Consider the following 24,925-nt stretch of genomic DNA (forward strand, 5'->3'; position numbering starts at 1 on the left):
ATAGGCTACCATTTGATTTTGTTGGATTTGGCTCATTCCAAACAGCCGATAGTTTCGAGTTCATATGCATAGATCCATGATTCGTTCTCTTTCTCGATTTTTTGAAGCACAATAGTTTTTTAACAGCCAAATTTCTCTTCTGTAACTGGTAACCAAATGTTTTTATGAAATTACTTTTTCCCTTGGAAATTCAATTCAATGCAATTTAATAACATTTTATTATACAATCAAGTTTCCTTTATATCAAAAGTATAATAATTGAACTATTCGGTACACCAGTAGAATTTTTTGAAATTATATTTCTGTCTAATTCTAATCAGCTACTAAGTAACGTTTTTCCCAAATCCTTCAACCTACAGAAGATCAATATCCACAGGCACACGATAGACACAACTCGTATATCGTAGAATCCTGAAGATACCATGGACTGCCAAAGTGAGGAATGAGGTTATTCACAGGCGTATTCTAATAAAGACCGTGAATTCTTTAACATCGTGAAGAAACGAAAGATTGCATACCTTGGCCATATAATGCGAGGCCATAAATATCAATTCCTTCAGCTGATAGTCGAGGGCAAGATTGAAGGTAAGAGAGGATTGGGACGGAAGAGGATATCATGGTTGCGGAACGTGAGGCAGTGGACGGGTATACAAGATATTCAGACATTGATCCATACCGCTAGAGATAGAGAAGCCATGAAAAATGTGGTCGCGAACATCCATTAATGGATAAGCATTAAAAGAAGAAGAAGACACAACTCAAAATATTCGAATGTGCTTTCTTTTCACATAAATCCACCGTATTTACCAGATCTGGCACCAGTGATTTCTTCCTGTTTCGTTATCTTAAAATTTCATCTGCAGGAGATTTCAATCTGATGACGCATAGGTAAACGGCTTTTTGAGGAAAAAGACGATTATTTGACAAAGTTACAGCATCGCAATACTGATTGAAAAGGAGATTAGTTAACTAATTAAAAAGATGTGCTTTCTTTTACATAAAAATCCACCGGACTTACCAGATTTGGCACCAGTAATTTCTTCCTGTTTCGTTATCTTAACATTTCATCTTCAGGAGATAGGTAAACGGCTTTTTAAGGAAACGGACGATTATTTGACAAAGTTGCAGCATCGCAATACTGATTGAAAAGGAGATTAGTTAACTAATTAAAAAGATGTGCTTTCTTTTACATAAAAATCCACCGGACTTACCAGATTTGGCACCAGTAATTTCTTCCTGTTTCGTTATCTTAACATTTCATCTTCAGGAGATAGGTAAATGGCTTTTTAAGGAAACGGACGATTATTTGACAAAGTTGCAGCATCGCAATACTGATTGAAAAGGAGATTAGTTAACTAATTAAAAAGATGTGCTTTCTTTTACATAAAAATCCACCGGACTTACCAGATTTGGCACCAGTAATTTCTTCCTGTTTCGTTATCTTAACATTTCATCTTCAGGAGATAGGTAAACGGCTTTTTAAGGAAACGGACGATTATTTGACAAAGTTGCAGCATCGCAATACTGATTGAAAAGGAGATTAGTTAACTAATTAAAAAGATGTGCTTTCTTTTACATAAAAATCCACCGGACTTACCAGATTTGGCACCAGTAATTTCTTCCTGTTTCGTTATCTTAACATTTCATCTTCAGGAGATAGGTAAACGGCTTTTTAAGGAAACGGACGATTATTTGACAAAGTTGCAGCATCGCAATACTGATTGAAAAGGAGATTAGTTAACTAATTAAAAAGATGTGCTTTCTTTTACATAAAAATCCACCGGACTTACCAGATTTGGCACCAGTAATTTCTTAGTGTTTCGTTATCTTAACATTTCATCTTCAGGAGATAGGTAAATGGCTTTTTAAGGAAACGGACGATTATTTGACAAAGTTGCAGCATCGCAATACTGATTGAAAAGGAGATTAGTTAACTAATTAAAAAGATGTGCTTTCTTTTACATAAAAATCCACCGGACTTACCAGATTTGGCACCAGTAATTTCTTCCTGTTTCGTTATCTTAACATTTCATCTTCAGGAGATAGGTAAACGGCTTTTTAAGGAAACGGACGATTATTTGACAAAGTTACAGCATCGCAATACTGATTTAAAAGGAATTTAATTAACAAATTAAAAATAATTTCCTGATTCTTTCTTGGGTCGAAAATTTTCAAGACAATCCTCGTATAATAATTTTACGAATCATATAAATCGAGCATGAATATATGTGTCGAATTGCAGATTCTCAATATGACAGGATCATTCGGAAAAATATGAAATAACCCTGTATTTGAAAAACATACTTCCATAACAAATCATGTGAACATCAATCATCTAAATTGTTAATTGTATGGCCGTAAGGCTTACAATACTTATTGTTTTGACCTTTCACTACTATTTTCTCTTCCCTGAGAACCTTTGATAAGTCAATTAACAATATTTTTAATAATTGTTTCTTAATTTTTCATTTTTCAATTCGTCGTGTCTTCCATAACTGATCTCACGATTCTATTTAAATCTTATTCAATAATAGTTTGATATTATATTATAAATTATAATAAAAAAACTTGTTAAACCAAGATTAGATTGGAAATTGGCTTCGTCGATTTACGTTGTGGCCAATTCACCTAAAAAGTCTAATACTCAAGGAATTTATGGAAACTATTATCGAGTTAACCTAATCATGATCTGAATGATTGAAAACTAATTCGGATCATGTTCATGGTTCTTTGAAAACTGATCGAGTTAATTGGGTCGTAGTCATATACTTTCTACGCTGCTATAGAATTTCCTACGGTCTAATAAAGTAACTAACCTCTAGTTAATATATAAGAGACAATAGAATAAAAATAACTCTACCTATCTATACCTGACCCTAACAGGATCGGATTATGTATGGTCCCGATGTTTTTGTCTGTGTCAGTTCATTTCGAGCTATGAAACAGTGTCCATTATAAAGTGTATTTTTATATGTCGACCAAAAAGCGAGTTTTAAAAAATTAAATTTCAACGCGTGTGGAAATGATTGACAGAGAAATCCGAGGTAAGTATATTGTGTCAGAATACACTATATAATAGACAATGTCTCATGGTTCGAAATGAACTGACACAGACAATAGACGAGACATCGACGCTGTAAATGATTATACCAAAATATAGGGGTTTCAACCTAAAGTTTTTTTTTACTTTTTGAATATTTCTCGTATTTTTTATAATAGTTTCCAATAATTAAAAAAATGAGATTGTAGCAAATGAAGAGAATGATTCATTACTCATTCCGGTTATCATTGATATTATCATTTGATATTATTTAATGTCAAATGTGGTCGTTTTTTAACCTTCAAATCTTTCTGTAACGAAAGTTTCGAGTTACATGGATATTTTGTATTTGATTACACATAATTGACATAAATCGTTTCGTTATTTCATATAAATATACAGGGTGTACCCCATAAGAACTGACACAGAACATAGGCGTATAAGGGAGCCAAAAATTTGGCGGGGACAATTTACTTCTATACCAAGCTAAATACCCGAGGAATTTGGGGCTCCAAATTTCGAAAAAAATTAATATCTATGTAATCATTTACCTTTATAATATTTTGTTAATGGTATAAGGTAATTGTAAGTAAAATTTCACTTAATTTTTCCATCTGTCAGTGGAATAAAAAAATTTTAACTTTGGCTGTTGTTTAAGCTTTCCTATAATTACCAAATTTTTTATCCTATCCATCCTCGATTTATCTTTTATTTTCCTAAACTGTTTAATATCTGCTACATTTTATTTTTTATTTATATATACACTACCGGTCAAAAATTTTTCCCCACCCCATAATTTATTCATTAAATTTCAAAATAATTCACCACAATTTTTTTATTCTAGTTGAACGCTTGTTTATATTGAGTACGACAAGTTAAAACTTAACTAAACCGTTCATTATTCTTCAACTGTGAATTATTTTTTTGGTGATTATGATTGTAGTTAGTCTTATTAGGCACAAGAACTTTTTGGACCGAGACATCTTGAAGTTCGTAGACGAATTATTTCCGTTCTCGTAAATTCAGACTTGTAAGTTTTAATATCGGTTAAACCAAGAAATTATCAGTTAAACGTCGTGCATTAATCACAAGTCTTCATAGTCTAGGCAGAGATAGTAGCTCAGATCAATGAATCTAGAGATTTATCTTTGCGTACTTCTACAATGAAAGTACGTCATATAACTCAAGGAGAAAACATCGAATCAATGTTTTATTGTTTTCCACTGATGGGAACAAGAACTGTCAAACAAAATATGCGCAGAAGGCGATTTTCATCACTTCGAGCTCTTGAAATGTTTCAAAATCATGTTTCTGCTAAATTAGCATCATTTGGGAAAAATGTTTCCAGGATTTGCTTGAACGTATGGAAAAATGGGCGTTCAACAAGCAAATAAACATTTTGTCTTGTGTTTGTTCATTTCTATCTCCTATTTTGTAAAAACCCTCGTATTATAGTGATCTTTCGTCATCAAATGATTTTATTATAGTCCTGGAATCGGTTAATCTTTCATAAAATTGTAAAATCAACATTTATTCCATTATATATACTTAGATTTTTTATTTTGAATCTTAGATTTTGATTTTAGTTTTTATAACTTTTGTTTAGTTAATATTTTTATTGTATTTTGTGTTAATAAAGTTGTTATTTGTTTAAAAAAAAAATGTGTTTTACCGGGAAAACACGTAATTTCAGCGAATTTTCTATCTATAATCACATCGTTGAAACTTGTATCTTTTACTTGGATGGGATCGGAGGACAAATTTCGGAGTTTTCGCGTTATGATCGTGGAGCGTTTGCCTGTCAATCTGTCACGAAGTTGTCAATTGTCAAAAAAAACTATAAGGATAATGGTAATTTTATTTTAAAATATAGTTTTTATCAGATAATAAGTGACAAAAACTTGTATGTCAAAAAGAATGGGTTTCTTGACGTGTCGGACTCAGCGAAAATGTCAAATTTAAAGACAATTTATTAACACATAGTTGATTCTAATATATTCTACTATAAAAAATAACGTGGTCATATGCGCATTCGGATGCAATTTCCTACAATGTGAAATTATAATTAAAATTTTATCGGTTTCACGGTTTTTTATCAACACTGGATAAAATTTATCAGTATGGAATCATCCCAATGGAGATAACATTATGTTAGTTAATACAATGAGTCATCGCAGTTAAATTTAATCGTTTATTTGATCTTTGTTCACAAGTAGCTGTTCATTATAATCTCCATCTTATAAGTAATCAGTTTATTGGCAAATATTTACGAGGGTTTCAAAAATGATTGAAGAGTACACCCAGCTAAAAGATTTTGATATTTAAAAAGGTTCATTTCCACATTAAGAGAGTGGGTACTTAAGTTTTGAGATAGACAAAAAAATTTATTATTGAATATGGCTCTACATACCTTCAGCTGTAGAAGAATTGACCTCGCAATTTGATCTACAGCAATGTGTGTATGCCAAACAAAGACTTCTGCGATTGGTTTCCTTAATTTTTCGAACACCTCTGGTACACAAATGCTGGTGTACCATTAAAAATTGGTCGATTGTTTTTTAGTTAAGATCCAGAACCAATTAATAAGCTCAAAAATATTATAAATATGTTGAAATCTGTGTTTATTTCCAGGGAACGCAAGTATGGATTCCACACGCAGAAATAGTATGGGAAGCAGCGGAGTTACTTGAAGATTATACCCTGTCAAAAAAGTCGATAAGTGTATTTACTGCATCCAAAGAAACTAAAGTATTGACTATAAAAACCGAAAATGATCTTCCTTATTTGATGAATCCCAGGATATTACTGGGTGAAAACGATTTAACAGCCTTGTCGTATCTTCACGAACCCGCCGTTCTAAATAATTTACAATACAGATTTTGCCAAAAGAATTATATTTATACATATTGCGGGATTGTACTGGTTGCAATAAACCCTTATACCGAGTTACCTATATACAGTAAGTGACATAACAAACGCCAACAAAAATGATAATTTCAAAATTTTATATAAATTTGACAGTTTAGTTTGTACCTTGTGAAACAAACAAATGGACAAAAATCTTTGATAAATAAACTAGAGCATATTAGAAAAAACTTACGGACACATCGATTTGTATTTTAATATGAGCATTTATTATACAGGGTGTGACAAGTGACAGTAGCCAATATCAACATTCTATTTTAAATGCAACCTCCTGTATATTATTTAGAGTAGCTTACAAAAAAATAACATTTTTTTTATTCAAAATCAGACCTCATCTACCAATAGGGTAATGTAGGACGCTTTCTATGATTTTTTCAACTTTTTGTTTTGTAACCAATAGACCTGAGTGATTTTTTCGATTATTCAAAATTATTATATAAGTAAAATAAAAATGCCCAACCTGTCTCTAGGATAGCTTAACTGGTGTAGCTTCTAGCGTGTAACCAATATATTCAAGCCAATTCCTGTCACCCAAATGATTTTTTCGTCACCAAAAACAAAAAATTATGTCGAATCGATCCTACAGAGGTCTGGTTCACTTCGTCGAACAAAACCTTCTCAAATTGAGTTCGTCAAAAAGTCAGACATCGTCCTTGGAAGACCTCCGCCACCAGATGACTCCTAACTTAAAATGGAGGCAAGAGCAAGTGGCATTGTTTATCACCCCAAGAGGTTTGCATCCATTTTGGCATGAAGAAGAGGGCTATCTCCTATTGACGAGGCTCTCCTGAAGACGACGATGACATGGCGCCTAATAATGGGATATCAACCATCTCCCGAAGGATAAGGAGAAGGTAAACACCACACACTGAGCATGCCGGAGGGTTCCAGCTCTACGAAAGAGGGATTCACGAGACTCCAATCCGAGAAGATTCTTCCGGCGTGGAAGACATAATCCATGTGTAGTATTCTAACCTATATTCAATTATTTCGGAAATATTGAGTGTTTTTAGGTTAATTACAAAAATTAATATTGAAAAAATAATTTTATTTCACAAATTTGCTACATAATACTCAATATTTATTTCCAATTCAACTCTTGATATTGAGAAAGTGAACAAAAACAATTCCAGCGTTCTGGAAGTAGTAGCTTTTAAATCGAGAATACCAAATATGATTTAGTCTCTACGAGGATGATTCTAGAAGTACCTTACCCAAAAATTTTGTAAAAAAATATTTATATTTCAACGTAATCTCCTTTTAGCTTCATACACTTTTTCCAGTGATGTTTAATAAATTCGGTACACCTGATTTGGTCCACAATTGCGATGTTTGTCTCCGCAAACAAAAATTAAACAACATGGCGTCTTCAAAAATGAAACAAATCTTGTATAGATTGTATACTTTCTAATCCAGTGGTATTTTTCAAGCAACTACCGCTAGAATTGATAATATTCACTGTTTATTATTTTGACTTATTAATTTTTGTAGACATTGATACAATACAAACATACAGGGGTCAGAGTTTGGGTAATCTCGATCCACATGTCTTCGCAGTTGCCGAAGAAGCCTTCACAAAATTGGAAAGAGAACAAAGGGATCAAAGTATAATTGTTTCTGGTGAGAGTGGTGCCGGTAAAACGGTCTCTGCGAAATACACGATGAGGTATTTTGCTACGGTTGGCGGAAGCACAACGGAAACGCAAGTGGAAAAAAAAGTTTTAGCGAGCAGCCCAATAATGGAGGTAACTCGAATATAAAATTTGTAAAAACAAATATTTTGTTGGATTTTCACTTAAATTATTGAAAATTAGTGAATAAATTTTCTTGTGTCCAGGATTTGTATTAACACTTTTTGCACATAACCTCAAAATTTATGTGAAAAATTGGTTTTTTATTTTTATTTTTTACATAAAACTTTTTTTTTTACTAAATTTGTTCGAAACTTACCATTCTATGTCACAAATACACTATAATTTATTTTATTTGAAATATTTATTTTTTAAAATCGAAAAATCTCCCGCCTTTTTTTATAATATCTGTGAGATTTTAGGTCGTTGAAATCTCTATTTTCTGATATAAATAAATTACAATTTGTTTGACACATGAAAAGGTAAGTTTTTTTGTAAAAGATAAACATAAAAAACCAACATAATTATTGTAGAAAATATCATCAAAATCATGGTGATTTTTTTCAGAAATTACAAAAAAAGAAAAATATTGGTAATCGAAATTTTTTAAGCATATGTACTATTTTTAGGCATTTATCAAAGTTTTACACTATAATTACATGAAAAATGTGAGCTTCAATGTTACATTGTCAAATAAAAGTAATTATAGTGTAAAATTTTGATAAATTTAAAAAGAAATGTGCATAATAATTGAAAAAAAAAAGAATTTAGGATTCCTTAATTTTTTTTCAGTTTCTTTGCCTTTTCTAAGAAAATCTACGATAGCGCTGGTAATATTTTGTAAACCATCAGAAAGTAGAGATCTCGATGAAAAAAACACTAACCGAATTTTTAAAGAAAGGTGATATTCCAAGTGGAACATTTTCGATTGAAAATTAGGGTGCTTTTTCAATATCAAGTCAAAATAAGGTTAAAAAATTAATATTTCAAATTAAATAAATTACAGTCTGTTTGAGACATAAGAAAGTTTTTATCAAATTTCACGAAACAAAAGGGTTTTTTGTAAAAGATAAAAATGAAAATCAAAAACATAATTATTGTAGAAAATATCATCAAAATTATGGTACATTTTCTCGGAAAAGACAAAAAAAAAGAAAAATACTGGTAATCGAAATTTTTGTACTATTTTTAGACATTTATCAAAATTTTACACTATAATTACATGAAAAATGTGACATTGAAAAATAAAAGTAATTAGAGTATAAAATTTAAATAAACGTAAAAAAAATGTCCATAATAATTAAAAAAAAATTGGGCTGCCTGTTTTTACCACTGGTAATATTTTTTACACTACCAGAAAGAAGAAATTTCGATGAAAAAAACACTCAACGAATTTTTAGAAAAAGTTGATATTTCAAGTGGAATATTTTCGATTGAAAATTAGGGTGCTTTTTCAATAACAATCAAAATACGGATAAAAAATTAATATTTGAAAATAAATAAATTACAGTCTGGTTGAGACATAAAAATGTAAGTTTTTACCAAATTTCACGAAAAAGTAAAAGATTAAATTTCACTTAAATTTTGAGGATTTTTGAAAAAAGTGAGAATAAAAAAGTTGTGAATCTTTTCATTACCTACAACTTTGCTATGTGACTTTTTCCCATAGGAATTGTAGTTGTGCGGCAAATCAAGTTTAAACGTTTTTTTTAACCTTAAAAACTCATCCCCGTCTTCTACCCAAACTCAGATCGTTGGTAAATTATTTTCCTTCGATTTTTTATTACATTCTCCTCATTTTCCATTGGGTTTCAGTCTTATATTGTTTTTTCTATTTTTCATCATGTTTAAAGGCTTCTACTGCGGTCTAATAGAAATATGACCTCGCTCCTATAACCTTGACCTTGAAATGTCATTTCTGATGTCATGGCATTCCTTTCCAAACTTCTAGTTTTCAATTTTTTATCAACCCTACCACATATCCAATGTCAAGGTCATGTTTACCATCAAATTCTTTATCATTCAAATTTTGGTTGCGCCAAATGGATCTCGCAACGATTTCTTCATATCTCAAAATAATCTCATGTTCAAGGCAATTGGTAATGCAAAGACAACGAGGAATGATAACAGTTCGAGATTCGGTAAATTCATCGAACTTCAATTTAATAAGCAATTCCACATAATAGGAGCTTCAATGCGAACTTATTTACTGGAGAAAAGTCGAGTAGTTTTTCAAGCACCCGATGAAAGGAATTATCACATATTTTACCAACTTTGTTCTGCAGCTAAAAAGTTACCTCATCTACAACTAGGTAAGTTTCATTTTAAATATAATAATGGAGGAAAAATAAATCATTTCAACTTGTTACTTTCGTTTATTTTTCATTTAGTTATCGTTTTTTCCCTCTATTCGTTCAACTAAAACCATCGACATCGCGACGGATCAATTTTAAGAGGTGTCATATAATAAAAGGTAACCATAGTTGCTTATAGTCTACTTTTATGAATGAGAGAGTAATAAAACAATTTAAAAAACCAAAGTTACCTAAAAATTATTCAGAAATTATATCGTTTCCTGGAACGATTTGTGGATGGTTATCTCCTTTTATGGACATAACTGATGCTGAACTTCTGGGGATGTTATTTGCTGTAATTACCCCTTCTTCTTCTTCTTCTTCTTAAAGTGCCGTATTTAAAGTTGGCGACCATCATGATTATTTTATTCACAGCTGCTCTAAACAATTGGTTTCATATGCAGTTATTACTCCAAAAATTGTTAATGAAATACGTGGTTTTGTACTTAGTTATCGGTAAATAAAGGTATATGGGGTTTTAATACTAATCAAAAGCTCTGCAGCATTCAAACGACTGTTTGGATATATCCAAGTGTTTTTTCCACCGATATGTCACAATAAATGAAATTTAGGTACATTATTTCACTCTAAAAAACAATAACACAATCCAAACAATAAACTTCATCTAAGAAATGGTCAGGGTTATAGAAAAATGGTTTAATCGGAGGGATTTTTATTGAAAAATTAAGTTTAGTTTGTGAGGGAATTATGCAACATCCCGCTAAGGTATAATTCCAAGCTCTAGATCTCAAAGACATCTACCAGTTCTGCTAATATTTTTTTTATATCCATTAAAAGTTTGTAGATTGTTTTGGGGAATCGTTACCAAGGCTTGCTCGCAGAATCTGCAGTTGTCGTCCTCTGCCTTGCCCATCATCTTAAGATGGTATTTGATAAGGTATTGACCTGTCAGAACAAACTAAAGGAATTCATATACTAAACTTTGTCAGTAAAATAATTCACCCTTCTTTTTGCGTATTTCCTCATTGATTCTACATCGATATAGTCTTCATAGTTTCGAGAAATATTATAGGTTATGTTATTTTCCAGACCACCAAAGCAAGTTTCATTATTTGAATCAAGGAAATAGTCCGACCGTAGCAGGCGTCGACGATTCTAAAGAATTCGAAGAAACAGTGATAGCTTTAAATTTATTAGGATTTTCAGAAAAAGAGCAAGACGATATGTTTAAAATTATTGCCTCCATAATTCATATTGGTAACATTGAATTTACTGATTCAATAATTAAAGTTGAAAATGAACAAGATCAAGAAGGCTGTGCAATTAAGGTAAAATTTAAATACTAAAATTCTTCTTTTGATTATTTTATCTACCGTATAAAGTCAGTACTTTTTGCATCGACCTCTGTTGTAAAATACAGAATCTCTTGCATAAGACCCAACACAGAGTAGAGGTGTATAAGGGGACCCAAAATATTATGGTTACAGTTCAAATTTTAGAAAAACATTAATTTCTTTGCAACCATTCAACTGAAAAATACCTATTTGGTACTGAGACTGTTAAGTAGAAGACTAGGGGATAATTTGAGGTGACATAACCTTAAAATTTTTAGTCGATTTAAAACTTTCTATTTTCATATTAAGGATAGTTACATTATTTGTGATTTATGTTTCAGCAAAACGACAAACACCTACAAATAGTATCAAATCTTCTGGAAATAGATGAAAAAGAAATGCGGGAGTGGTTATGTACAAGAAAATTGATTTCGATGCGTGACGTTTACCTCAAACCGATGTCAGTTCAGGACGCTACCACAGCTAGAGACGCCCTCGCGAAACACATTTACTCAGCTCTGTTCAATTGGGTGGTCTTGATGATAAATAGAACTTTAGAATCGGAAGTTCAACGACATAGATTTATCGGCGTATTGGACATATACGGATTCGAAACTTTCGAAATCAATTCGTTCGAACAATTTTGTATAAATTACGCCAACGAAAAGTTGCAGCAACAATTTAATTTACACGTTTTTAAATTAGAACAAGAAGAATATATTAGGGAAGGAATAGAATGGAAGATGATTGAATTTTACGATAATCAACCTTGCATAGATCTGATTGAAGCAAAATTAGGAATTTTAGATTTATTAGACGAAGAATGTAAGGTAAAGTATCATTGATATAGTAAAAAAAATATCAATAAATAATTTACTGTAATATCGGTAAAACAACAAGGTTTATATGGATGCTTTTGCTCCTATCTTGGGGAAGAGAAATATTTGAATTGAGGGAAAAGACGAGAACTTCACAGGGCCGGGAAAAACAGGGGATTTGACGGGAATTCAAAAGTCTTCCGACTGATGTCGAAAATCGAAATTATATATTGAACCTCCCTCGTAACTGTACTTTTACAGTCTTATTTATCTATGGTTACCTAACTGAAGCTTTTAGGGTCTCATGTTGTTTTTTACAAAATTAATTTTTAAAGTGAAGTAGATTTGATAAAAAACATTTAAAACAAAAACAGGCGTTTTTTCATAAATTCTGTACTTAAAAGAAAAACTCATAGTCTCTTCTGTAGAAAAAATTTTTAAATAAAATAGTAGGGAATGAAAATTTTTCAAAAACTTTGAGTACGTATTTCGGAATAATTTCAATAACCCGATTACGGCTCTGAGTAATTGAATGAGGCGGTTCTATTCATAAAATAGACATTTTCAAACAAGATACCAATGCAATGTTTATTATGCGACCTCAATAAAGTGCAAGATATCGATTTAGGCTTTGAAAAAATGCATTGGGGTCAAAGAGTCAAAGGATATGTTGATCTTTCGCAAGGATTGTAAACAGATCACTGTAAATAAGATAAAAAACTATTCTAGATGTGATAGAGTAGATGATTCTTAAATGGAAATTATGAAGGTCGAAAAATGTGTTGCAACTTCTTCTAATAATTTCTCACGTCATTGCGACAGCAGAAAAAGGAGATTTTGGTTGAAATTTAAAAGAAGACTCACTTATAAACGAGTGTATAATTCTCTAAAAAATTTTATAGCCTAAAAAGTATAGTTATTTCGAAATCTACGATACTTTATGAGGAATGCCTACTAAAGATATGGCACACCACCACAAAAAGTCAAAAAATAACAAGATTTGCTGGAAACTGAAAAATAAGAACAGGAAATTATGAAATAAAAACATTCTTGAAGACTCTCAAAAACATCTTATAGTAGTGGAAGTAGAATTATTGAATAAAAAAAATAACTTAGTTGTTTTGTTATACTTGAAAGTAAATTTCAACCGGGAAAATTAATTGGAAATACCGAGAAAAAGACGGAAATTTGATTTTCAATTTTTACTAGACACCCTATGTATCCCTTATAGGAAAAAATGATGTTAGGTTTTATTGTATGTACCGGGTGTCCCAATAAGAATGGCACTCGGCCATATCTCGGGAACCGTTTATAGTACAACTTTGGGAAAAACAATTTATAACAAACGTGACCTTGAGAAAAACCTGGAAATTATTTACAGAGTTGTAGGTCCACCGCTAGAGGGCGTAATTAAATACCAAAAATTATAAAATGAATAATTTACAAATTTTGTCTAATTAAAATGCATTTAAACGATGATTATCGTATTCTTTAAGAAATTCAGCGTATATTTGATTTTACAAGTTTTAGTCTATCTCTTATTCTATTATGAAAAAACGTCTGTAAATCCAGTTCTACTTAACCTATCTATCTATCTTTTTCTAGCAATGTAAGAGTTATAATTTCGAAACAACCTAATGAGTAACGTATACGCTAGAGGGCGTTATTTATTTATTTTCTTAAATATAGCTATCCTTGAAAAATGTTTCCCGCAGTTTCCCGGTGACAGCATAAGTAATATTGACATTATAATTGGAACTATTATTAATAGAACAAGGAAAGACAATTTTGAGGAGTCAAAAAATGTTAAAATTCCTTCAGTCAACCCGGAGTAATTAATGTTTAAAGGAAAATGCTTAAAATTTACACATTTCTAAGGATATCTCGTAATACGAAAAAGATATCGACATGCGGTTTTCGCTATTATGTTGCCAATTTGGTCTACTTTTATATTTCTTAATTAAAACTGCATGTTTCTATCCAAGAATATGATAATCATAGTTTAAATGCATTTTAATTAGGCAAAATTTTGTAAATTATTCATTATATAATTTTTGGTATTTAATTACACCCTCTGGCGGTGGACCTACAACTCTGTAAATAATTTCCAGGTTTTTCTCGAAGTCACGTTTGTTAAATTTTTTTCCCGAAGCTGTACTATAAACGGTTCCCGAGATATGGTGGATTTTACCCTCATATTAGATTTTAAAATTGAATAGTGTTCATAGACTTGGGGGTTTCAATTTTTTAGATAACCCATCAAAAGAAACAATTACGACGTTTTCTGAAAAGTTGTTAACTCTATTTTCGTCCTTTCTATCCTTAAACTAAGAGTAAAATTATTCATATACTTAAATTCTCGTTATCACTTTCACTATAGGACATTTTTGCAGATTTTCCTTTTAAAAAAGGTAAATTGAATTTGATTTTGTAAACTTATGTTGCAATATGTCAAGTTGATTAATTCCAGATACGTCAGACAATAATTGACGTGGAAATATTATTAAAAGCTTCATTTCTATTGGTTATTAACTTGTAGCTTAATAAACAATCTGTATCTCAATGAATATCATAGAGGACGCTGTAATACAGATTTATAGGTTCAAATAAAGTGAACTCTCTTATAATTTAAAGTTAATACATTAATTTGAACACTTTTCTAATGTAGATATTGTCTAAGGATTCGTATATTCTTATTTTCAGATGCCGCGAGGTACAGATTCTTCTTGGACTGAAAAATTGTATGGCAAATGTTCAAAATATCCACATTTTAGCAAACCTCGTTTTGGGACTTCAGCTTTCGTAGTCAATCATTTCGCTGATAAAGTACAATATGAAAGTGATGGATTTTTAGAAAAAAATAAAGATACCGTAATAGAAGAACAGATAAATGTTATAAGATGTAGCACAAATGATTTAGTTAGAAAATTATTCAATCCCGAATCTCAGAAATTAGCCCCCCCGAGAACTAAACTTAAAGTTATTTCAGCTAAACCGATGCCTAGTACGCAGAAAACACATAAACAGTCAGTATGCTCACAAGTAAGTGCTCTTAACTAAGTTTATCGTTTTCTCGTGAGCCCTCCATCCGTTCACAGTTATTTTGTTAAATTATAACTTCAATCTTGGGGAAAATAAGTGACAAATCATGCTCAGAATAACACAATGAATAATCTATTGCGACAGATCATCTCAAATCTTTAAGAGGGCAGCTACCCAACTACGAAGTGATTCTGTACCTTAGCCTTTTACCTCACATGAACCACGTGAGAGCTGACATGATCTTGCAAGGACAAGAAGTTATCCCTCAAGAAAGCAAGGAATCACACGACAAGTTCCTGCAGAATAAAAACCTCACCACAGACGACTTATTGAACATCATCTGAAAGAGACAGTGGGATCCACGTTAAATCGCTCGTTATGTTTTCCTTTTTTTATACTTTCACCACTTCCAGGTAACCCTGCAAATGAATTTTAAATAACATTATTTAGACGAGCACTATTTCAAATGCATAGCCATAAATTCAGCGGAACTAAGGACGTAATTATTTGGCAAACTTGAATTAAGCGCTAAGAAATATCGGCAGTTGTATATCAACATTTGTAGCTGCGCTTCCTCTTGTACGAGCGTTTTCCAATGCCTTGCAAAAATTAGATGATATCTGGATAGTTTTTCGAAGGAATTTCCAGTCACCACCGTAGTAGTATAGTTTCCTATAGAGACCAAGACCTTACAGCAAGAGTCTTTGCATCTGGGGGCATTTTCTAGAAGTTGGTTTGATATTCTTTCTCCCACTGAGTCACTTAGCAGATCTTGAACTGCGCGATTCATGTTTTCGAAGCCTCTCTTCCTTCTGAAGATGCATTAGATCAACCAAACACCTTGGTTCTTTACAAAACACTTCAAAAGTATACAGGCTGAAGTTTCTGTTGCACTTTGTCCAAATTTGATAACTCACCAAGCTCGAAATGAATTTTCACATCTGGTGTGTCTCACCATAAGCATTTCTGTAAATAATTGATATATTTTGTTTCCAGTTTAGAGATTCCCTCAATAAACTTATGACTACCTTAAACGCCACGACTCCACATTACGTGCGTTGTATAAAACCGAACGATTCGAAAGCGGCATTTGAATACGAGCCGAAGAGAGCTGTCCAACAGCTTCGAGCTTGCGGTGTACTTGAAACTATTAGATTGTCTTCGGCAGGTTTCCCCAGTAGATGGACTTATATCGATTTCTTTTATCGTTATCGAGTGTTTTGTAAAAGTAGAGATATCATAAAAACGGATATAAAAAAAACTTGTGAAGTTATATTAAAAAAATGCATCAAAGATTCATCGACTTATCAGTTCGGGAAAACGATGATATTCTTCAGAGCCGGCCAAGTTGCTTACTTGGAAAAACTTCGAGCAGATAAACTGAAAGAGTGTTGTATTATGATGCAGAAGACTGTGAGGATGTTTATCTGTAGAAAGAAGTATTTGAGAATTCGAAAATCGGCGGCTCTAATACAAAGATACGGACGAGGAGTCTTGGTTAGAAGGTATTCCAACATTTATTAATTTCACATTCATAAGACTAGCAAGTATCATGATTATTATTTTTTTAGGTTGGCTCAAGAAATAAGAAGAACGCGCGCTTCGATAAAAATACAAAAGTATGTTCGTGGGTGGCTCAAGAGGATTCAGTACCAAAGGCTACGACGTTCAATTTTGGGAATACAAACTCGAGCAAGAGGATTTATGGCTAGATTAAAATTCTTACGTTTGAAACAAAACGCCGCGGTACGTCTCATATCTTTAGTAATCGAAATTTTTTATACTTGAAAAGATAGATTAGGTTAAATTATTTATCGATTAGAGAATTGCCTTAGATTACGTCAAAACTTTGAGCTTCAACTATTCAAAAATCTGATATTTTTACTAAATTTCAGGCAATTGTTATACAAAAACACGTTCGCGGTTGGTTGGCCCGTAGATCGTATAAGGAAAAGATAAGAAAAATTATAATATGCCAATCAGCTATTCGAAGATATCTCGCAAGGCGGCAATACAAAAAACTAAAGATTGAAGCTAGATCCATTGAACACGTTAAAACGCTTAACAAAGGTTTGGAGAATAAGATTATTAGTTTACAACAAAGGATCGAAGGTCTAAACAAAACAAATTCCGAATTGAAAGGGTATCAAAATGAAGTACACGACCTTAAGTAAGTTTGCCTACAAACGCCATATTGAATTACGTAATTTCTAAAGTTTTAATCTGATTAATAACAATTATTATATATTTTCAGACTCAAACTACAATCTTTCAAATCGAAGGAACTAGAAATAAAGAACTTGAATAATTTATTGATAGAAAAGAATAAATTGATAGAGAAACTTGAAGCGGATATTAAAACCGAGCGGGACGAAAAGATGGATTTAATAAACGAACAAGACAGAATTAAACAAGATATTGAGAATCAGCAAAAACTGTGGTCGCAAGAAACGGCAAAATTACGAGAAGAATTAGAAAATATGAACGAAATTGTACGAGCGAACGAAAAAGGTGCCGAAGAAAATCTAAAAGTGAGACTAGAAGAAGAAAAACTTCTTATTATAAACGAAACTGATTCAGATAGAGAAGCTTATCAAAGATTATTGAACGAATATCATAATTTGGAACAATATTGCGAAGAGCTGAAGAGTCAAATCAAAGTGCAAGGTTACCAAGGATTACATAAAAGAAATATCAGCGATTTGAGTAGTATCTCAGCTATCGATGAAGTTTTATTAACTGCTAATGTTCCCGAAGATTATGGATACGGATCCGTTAGATCTACGGTTAGTAATAGCTCGGCAAGGGAAAGATTAGAAGATGTTAATTGGAAAGTTGAAGGTAACAAAGTTTTTTATTAGTTTATTCAGTTTATATAACGATGTGGAGTTTTAATTACAGGGACTAGTGAAAACCACACTCCAAGTACTAGCGATACAACAACAAATCAAGAGGTGGAAGCTTCGATCGAACAACAAATTATTGACGTGGAACCATCGTCAGATTTAACGAAAGCGGATGTGAGTCTTGTCATTAGACTCCAACACAAATTATCCACAAGTGAGCGAGAACGATTAAGGATACAAAAACGATTAGATGAACTTGATCTGTCACCTAAAGTAGAGAAAGCTAAGACTGAAGCTGAATATTTAGCAAGAATTTCTGAAATGGAATTAATCAATTCTCAGCTTAATGAACAATTGATTGATTTACAAAATAGTATTAAAGAAGGTAAGTAGAATGGATTTTTTATTCATTTTCAAATATATCACAACTCATGTCGTCTCAAAATTGTAGTTTATGGACTTACGGTGAAAATTATGTTGAATTTTATTGATAATTTGTATTATTATTCAGGAAATGGTTTACAACAATTGCACAAACAGCTAGCAACTGCACAAAATGAGTTACAGCGAAGAAGCGAAGAAATTATACAATTGAAAAGTATCTTAGCGGAACAAACTAATAATATGAAGACTATCCTAAACTCAAAAACTCATACAGGTACACGTGAGTCACGTAGTTATCCCTTTTTTAATTTTATTTTCACGTTATTTTTTTATTTTCTTATTAATTCCCGAACCCTGACTCTACATTTATAGGTGAATACATAAATGAAGATGGCGAACTTGCTCAAGCGTACGAAACTCAAAAAACCATCAACAAACAACTTGAGCTTGAAATTCAAGACGAAAAAGCAAAATATTTAGCATATGAGAAAGAACTTAAATTAGAAATCGAGAAACTACAAGAGGACAACGACAGACAACAACGTATCCTGTCCGCTAATTTATTAGGTACGTTAAAATTTTAAAAGCGAATCCTTTTGATTTGTATTTTTTTTAGGTTCGGGTCAAACGCAAGAAATGGCTTTTATGCAATTCGAAATTAATCGTCTAACAACTGAAAATCTAGATTTACGCGACCGAATCGATTCTATTAACGAAAATCTACGTAAATTTAAAAAACGAGAAAAATTGTTATTGAAAAAATTAAAAGAAGCCGGTTTCGATTTGGCAAATGATACTCATATCAAAACGAACGGCGCGGTTATTACGAGTCGCAACGAACCTACCATTCGAAAAAAAGATCGGGCGTACCTTGGTATGTTTTCATTCAAACAAGGAGACGAAAATATCATAATGAAACAACTATTAAGTAAGTAGAACTCATTCTATAATTGAGTGCATACCCATAAGAAATATCTTGACCTTGATTTAACAAAAACGGTTTATGAAGCGATGTATCTTAGGCACTTCAAAGGGTTTCCAGTGCATTAGACGAAATGTAAAAGAATGAAATTTCTCAGGTGATAATGAGGAGTGTATTTAGCGAGAATGATCACCATGAAGATCAAAAACAATGGTACCTAAGAAACATCAGAATGATGCTTTTTCTAAAACCGATCCATCCAGGTTGCTATGGTATGGACACACCTCAGAAAGGTTTGAGGTTATGTTTATCATTTGGAATCGTGACAAGTAATAAATGATTTCCTATTTGAAATTTTGGTTTTCCTGGAGCTTCACGCGCTGCTCGAAACTCGACAAATTCTTCATCAATAACGGTATAAATCTTGACCTTGATTTAATAGAAACTATATATGTAGAAACTCCTGGTTGCGTTACATGGTTGCGTTACGGTTTATGAAGCGTTGTATCTTAGGCATTTCAAAGGGCATCCAGTGCATTAGACGAAAGGTAAAATTCATCAGGTGATAATGAAGAGGGTATTTAGCGAGAAGGATCACCATGAAGATCAAACACAATGGTACCTAAGAAACGTCAAAATGATGTAAACTGGGATTTGTCGTCCTCACTTATCGATTGTTCGATTAATTTTTGTCAAAAATCGATCCATCCAGGTTGCTATCGATGGACACAACTCAGAAAGTTTTGAGGTTATGCTTATCATTTGGAATCACGACAAGTAATAAATGATTTCCTATTTGAAATTTTGGTTTTCTCCTTCAATAACGGTATAAATCGTATATTTCCCAATCTAAACGTACTACTAACTAATTCCACTGTGTCATTAACACTTTCACATATATTTTTGTCTGTAAATGATTTAAATTGTGAGTTGAAATTAAACTAAACTTACTATATGAAAACATCTAAAGTCTTTTCGGGGAAATTTGTCTAGAAGAGATTTTTTGAATAGAAATAAAACAAAGTTTTCAACTTCTATTTGCAAATAGGTATTTATAGTTCTCATGCATGACTATGTAATCTTTAGGACTTTTGGCTTGTTCAAACCTTTCGGTATCGTACAAAACAAAAAAAGATTACACAGAAAGATCCAATATAGCATGATGAACAAGGTGGAGTTCAAAAGTCTAAAAGTTAAAAATAGAAATTATTGCAGTTTGAAATAAGCTTGTAAAGATTTTTTTGAATGTCTCATCTCCTAAAATAGTGATTTTATCAATAAAACTTGTGTGATATTTGTGTAATATAATGAAATTTTTTTAGATATCAAGCCTCGAACAGCTGTAACTCTACTTCCTGGTTTACCAGCTTACATTATCTTCATGTGTGTTCGTTATACAGATTACATAAATGACGAGGAAAAAGTTAAATTGTTATTATCATCATTTTCCAATTCATTAAAAAAGATTATCAGAAAACGCCTTAGCGATTTCGAAACGACGGCCCTATGGCTATCGAACGTAGTTAGGTAAACATAAAACAAATATTTGTATCTGAGTTAAATTTTTTTGTTACATGAACACAAATTTTAGACTGATATTTACTATGAAACAGTATAGTGGAGAAAAAGCATTTCAAACTAATAATACTCCTAAACAAAACGATCAATGTCTTCGAAATTTCGATTTATCTGAATATCGTCAAGTTTTCACAGATCATACTATATGGATATACCAAGGTAATATAAACTAACAAAAATTTCAATACATTTTCGGTTAATTATCGCGTTTTAGGGGTTGTAAAAAATATAAGAGAAAAAATTCAATCTCTTATAGTTCCCGCAATTTTGGAACATGAAGAAATACCCGGTATAAGCGGGAACAAACCTAGCGGATCTAGAAGTAGATTAGGAAGTTCTTCCAGTATAAATAGTCCCACGGGTAGCCAGAAACCAACAACTTTACTGTTACAAGAATTAACGAATCATCACAAGGTGAAACATCATTTTTATTAATATACATGCTTTAATGTTAGTTTTACACTAATTTTTTCTCCTCATAATCTATCCGTACAAACGATGTACACGTGAAAAAAAATCCATTTATAAAAATTTCTTCACAAAAATATCAAAAACCTATCGTTGTTCTATTTATTCCTTGTTGTTTGTCTTTTAGATCTGGCAATACGAGGTGTGGTTTTCAAAGAATGATTATTACCCTTAATACATCCCCCTTCCACCTCTACGACACTCCCAATGAATCTTCCATGGTTCAAAACAGTTCTCGGAGTCTTCTTTTGTCAGCTACTTCAGGACGCGCTCCGGAATTTATTATTCTTATCGATTCCTACAGCTTCAGTAACCGCGAGAATACTTAACTCACGATCAAGTAGAATCAAATTTGTTTTAAGAAGATGCGGAATCCAATTAATAGCCCATAGAGGAAAGTTCCAAGGGCCCAAGCTTGTCCCTGGCTTGGCCCAACTATGTAGAACTTTGGGCCAAGCTTGGCCCAGTCTTGGTAAAACTCTGGAGTGATAACGATGGGCCAAGCTTGGTCGCCAAGACTGGGCCAAACTTGGTCCATCAGCTCTCCTGGTGGCATCTAGATTCCACCAGGAATCTAGATGGATATGTGGTACCCCGTACCCTACCAATTAAACCGCCATCTTCTGTTATCTCCGTCAAACCAGGAACTATGGCGATATTAATTTTTTTATTGGGGGATCTATCAGTTTATGTTGTTCCGTTTATTTGTTTCCTATTGTATGAAGGTAGCAACCTATTTCCAGCATTCTATCTAGTGCAGTATCACCTGGACGATATTATCAGGAGTTAGACTGCCAATAATCTTATGAACGTGTGTTCGACATCATCTGCCTCGGGTACACAGTACGTACAATCAGGTGTCAGTACTTGTGAAGATAATGGATAATGAAGAAGTTCCGAACTTTCTTTCTGTCCACAGTCTAAAGTCCTTTATCAGTCATCGCGTCCTTTCTCCCGATTTTACTTTTATTCATTGTTGTTGTTGCCACGTTTCGAATCCTGTCGTTTTTGGTGGCTTGGAATAGCTCTAGATTGGTTTAGAAACATTATAGATAGTTTTGGAATCTTTTACATCATTTTACATTGCGTTTGGATGAATCTAGACTCATTTAAGATTATTCTAAATGGTATCTACATTGTAAATAGGGCATTTGGATCGTTCTAAGTTGATTAAGAGGTATTCAAGATCGTCTGCGTCTATTTAGAGCGTTTTTGGATCAAACTAGACAAATGTAAAACATTCTAGGTCGTTTTAAATGGTTTTGGATAAATCTAGATACGCTTTGACAAATCTGGATCATTCTAAGATTAATAAATATTCTAGATGGTATTGGACGTTTCTATTTCGTTTCAAAGCGTTTTGGATCAATCTATATACTTTTTGACCATTCTGGATCATTCTAAGTCGATTAAGAAATATTCTAGATCGTCTTGGATGCTTCTATTTCGTTTCAGAACGCTTTTTCATCAATATTAATAATTGTAAAACATACTAGGTCGTTTAAAACGCTTTTGGAATCATCCAGGTAATTTTTGACCATTCTGGATCATTCTAAGTTGTTTAATAAATATTCTTGATCGTCTTGGACGCTCCTATTTCGTTTATGAACACTTTTTCATCAATATTAATAATTGTAAAACATACTAGGTCGTCGTTTAAAACGGTTTTGGATCCATTTAGATAATTTTTGACCATTCTGGATCATTCTGAGTTGATTAATAAACATTCTGAGACATTTCGATAGAAGCTGGCCGATTCTCTCTGTACCATTGTCATCGTCGATTTCGTCTGTCCTGACATTAATAGGCAGTCTTTTTTATATTCGTTTTCTTGTGAGGTACATCAGTTTAGTTTTTTTTTTATCGTAGTTGAAGTCTGCGATTCGTTTCTTTATTCGTCTCATTGTTTTAATTTAACTGCGATAATTAGTAAGTAACGAGAAGTACGCCAAGGGACATCTCAAGTCTAAGCAAGCTGTGTCATGGACCGTTCCTTAGATCCAATCGCAGTATTGATTCTTGAGCGTCACTTCATGTTGGAGCTACCTACCTCGGACACAAGACAACAACAATTGATTTACCGTTTACGTATTGATTTCTGTAGTTATTTATTTTTTTTACATTGACACGTTATTGATTATATATGATTAGTCTTTTTCTAATTACATCAAAGTTCTAGTTCTATTTTTTAATTTGAATACAACTCAAGACTTCAGTCGTCTTGTTGATTATTAGCATGTTTGTCCCATTATCCATCATTTGTATCAGATCGAATCATATCACACCTTTGTCCGTTATTGATTTTAACGATCGTCTTGGAAAGGCTTAAACATATTCATGTGATAATTATGTGATTGCTTTCGGTAAATTCGTACTTCTAGTCATACATCTGTCTGTCTGTTGAAAGTCCTTTCTGTATTTTGTTGTTATTGTTGAGTGGTATTTATTGAAAAAATGCGAAAATATTGTAAAAGTATAAATTTTGTATTATTTTACATATTTCCTGTATTTCAGATTTTATGTTATTATGGGGTGGATGCCGGAATTATCTCCCAAATATTCCAACAAATTTATTACTTCATGTGTGCCACGAGTTTAAACAATTTGTTATTGAGGAAAGAACTTTGCCATTGGTCTAAAGGTCTTCAAATTCGTCATAATTTATCACACTTGGAAATGTGGCCGAGAGAAAAAAATCTTGATGTAAGTTAATGTTTTAATCTATTAGTAAGAAATTGATTCTAGTAGGTTTTACTCAATACACTGTTCAAACCACCACTACACCAACTCACAATTACACTGTCTGAAGCTCGTTTCGATAACCAAGTTATAGTCTTCAGACACTCAGTTTACCTTCAGTATCTGAAGACGATCACTTGGATATCGAAACGCGCGTCAATCAGTGTAATCGTGAGTATTGGTATGAATAGTGTGTTCATATCATCAACGGTTCCAGAAATTCCAACTTACTAGGAATGAGGAATGGGAACTACATAGATAAAATTATTTATTAGAGGACAAAGAATTAGATAGATGAGATTTAATGAAAGATTACGTAAAAATCGAAGAACAAAAATAATATTACAAAGAAAACTAAAAAAGAAAAAGAATAAGTGGTAATCAAGGAAGAAATGGCAAAAAAACTCAGAGAATGTTGGAAAAATGGTGTGAAATATAAGAAACAAACAACTTTGATTAATAAAAAGGGTTTGTTTGTTTTTTAGATGTACTAAGATATCGTCAAAATTTCTGAAAAAATTGTTGAGAATCCGTTTTTTTATATATTTTTTTCTGGTCACAAATGTGCGAATTACGACCAAATGAAGAAATGTGGTAAACAACAAAAAATTTGAAAAAGTGGTAAAACATTTACTTGATGAGGGAAAATCGACACAACAATTAAGAAAGTTGAGGGAATAGGGAAACAATTTTTCAAATTTTTTAAGTTCAAACATTAGACGACGTCGAAACAAAGAAAGTGTCACAAAAATGCGAAAATAAAAAAAGATTTTATCTGCTTCTTTAATTTTCGATTTCAATGCGCGAATTACGGAATAAAAGAAAATTATAGCACGGAAAATTGGTGAAATCTCAAATTTTTTATGTTCAAACATCGGACGAT

At 32.3% G+C, this 24,925-nt stretch overlaps 1 protein-coding gene across 4 annotated transcripts in view; it reads left to right on the plus strand.

The window, feature by feature from the left end:
* Window positions 1-24,925, plus strand: part of LOC130900631 (unconventional myosin-Va) — a 30,072-nt gene that overhangs the window by 1,643 nt on the left and 3,504 nt on the right. Inside the window, exons 2-19 of one of the 4 annotated variants that reach the window (XM_057811365.1) lie at window positions 5,672-5,999; window positions 7,457-7,710; window positions 9,689-9,908; window positions 11,001-11,239; window positions 11,587-12,075; window positions 14,767-15,105; window positions 16,102-16,610; window positions 16,677-16,851; window positions 17,001-17,275; window positions 17,360-17,946; window positions 18,007-18,336; window positions 18,463-18,609; window positions 18,708-18,902; window positions 18,952-19,263; window positions 20,580-20,784; window positions 20,849-20,994; window positions 21,050-21,249; window positions 23,818-24,006. In XM_057811365.1, coding sequence (XP_057667348.1) covers window positions 5,672-5,999; window positions 7,457-7,710; window positions 9,689-9,908; window positions 11,001-11,239; window positions 11,587-12,075; window positions 14,767-15,105; window positions 16,102-16,610; window positions 16,677-16,851; window positions 17,001-17,275; window positions 17,360-17,946; window positions 18,007-18,336; window positions 18,463-18,609; window positions 18,708-18,902; window positions 18,952-19,263; window positions 20,580-20,784; window positions 20,849-20,994; window positions 21,050-21,249; window positions 23,818-24,006 — 5,139 coding nt within the window. Of the gene's footprint in view, window positions 1-5,671; window positions 6,000-7,456; window positions 7,711-9,688; window positions 9,909-11,000; window positions 11,240-11,586; window positions 12,076-14,766; window positions 15,106-16,101; window positions 16,611-16,676; window positions 16,852-17,000; window positions 17,276-17,359; window positions 17,947-18,006; window positions 18,337-18,462; window positions 18,616-18,707; window positions 18,903-18,951; window positions 19,264-20,579; window positions 20,785-20,848; window positions 20,995-21,049; window positions 21,250-23,817; window positions 24,007-24,925 lie in introns of all 4 variants that reach the window. The other 3 variants (XM_057811363.1, XM_057811366.1, XM_057811367.1) reach the window with 3 other exon arrangements.

This window comes from Diorhabda carinulata, chromosome X (assembly GCF_026250575.1).
Source record: "Diorhabda carinulata isolate Delta chromosome X, icDioCari1.1, whole genome shotgun sequence".
NCBI lineage: Eukaryota > Metazoa > Arthropoda > Insecta > Coleoptera > Chrysomelidae > Diorhabda > Diorhabda carinulata.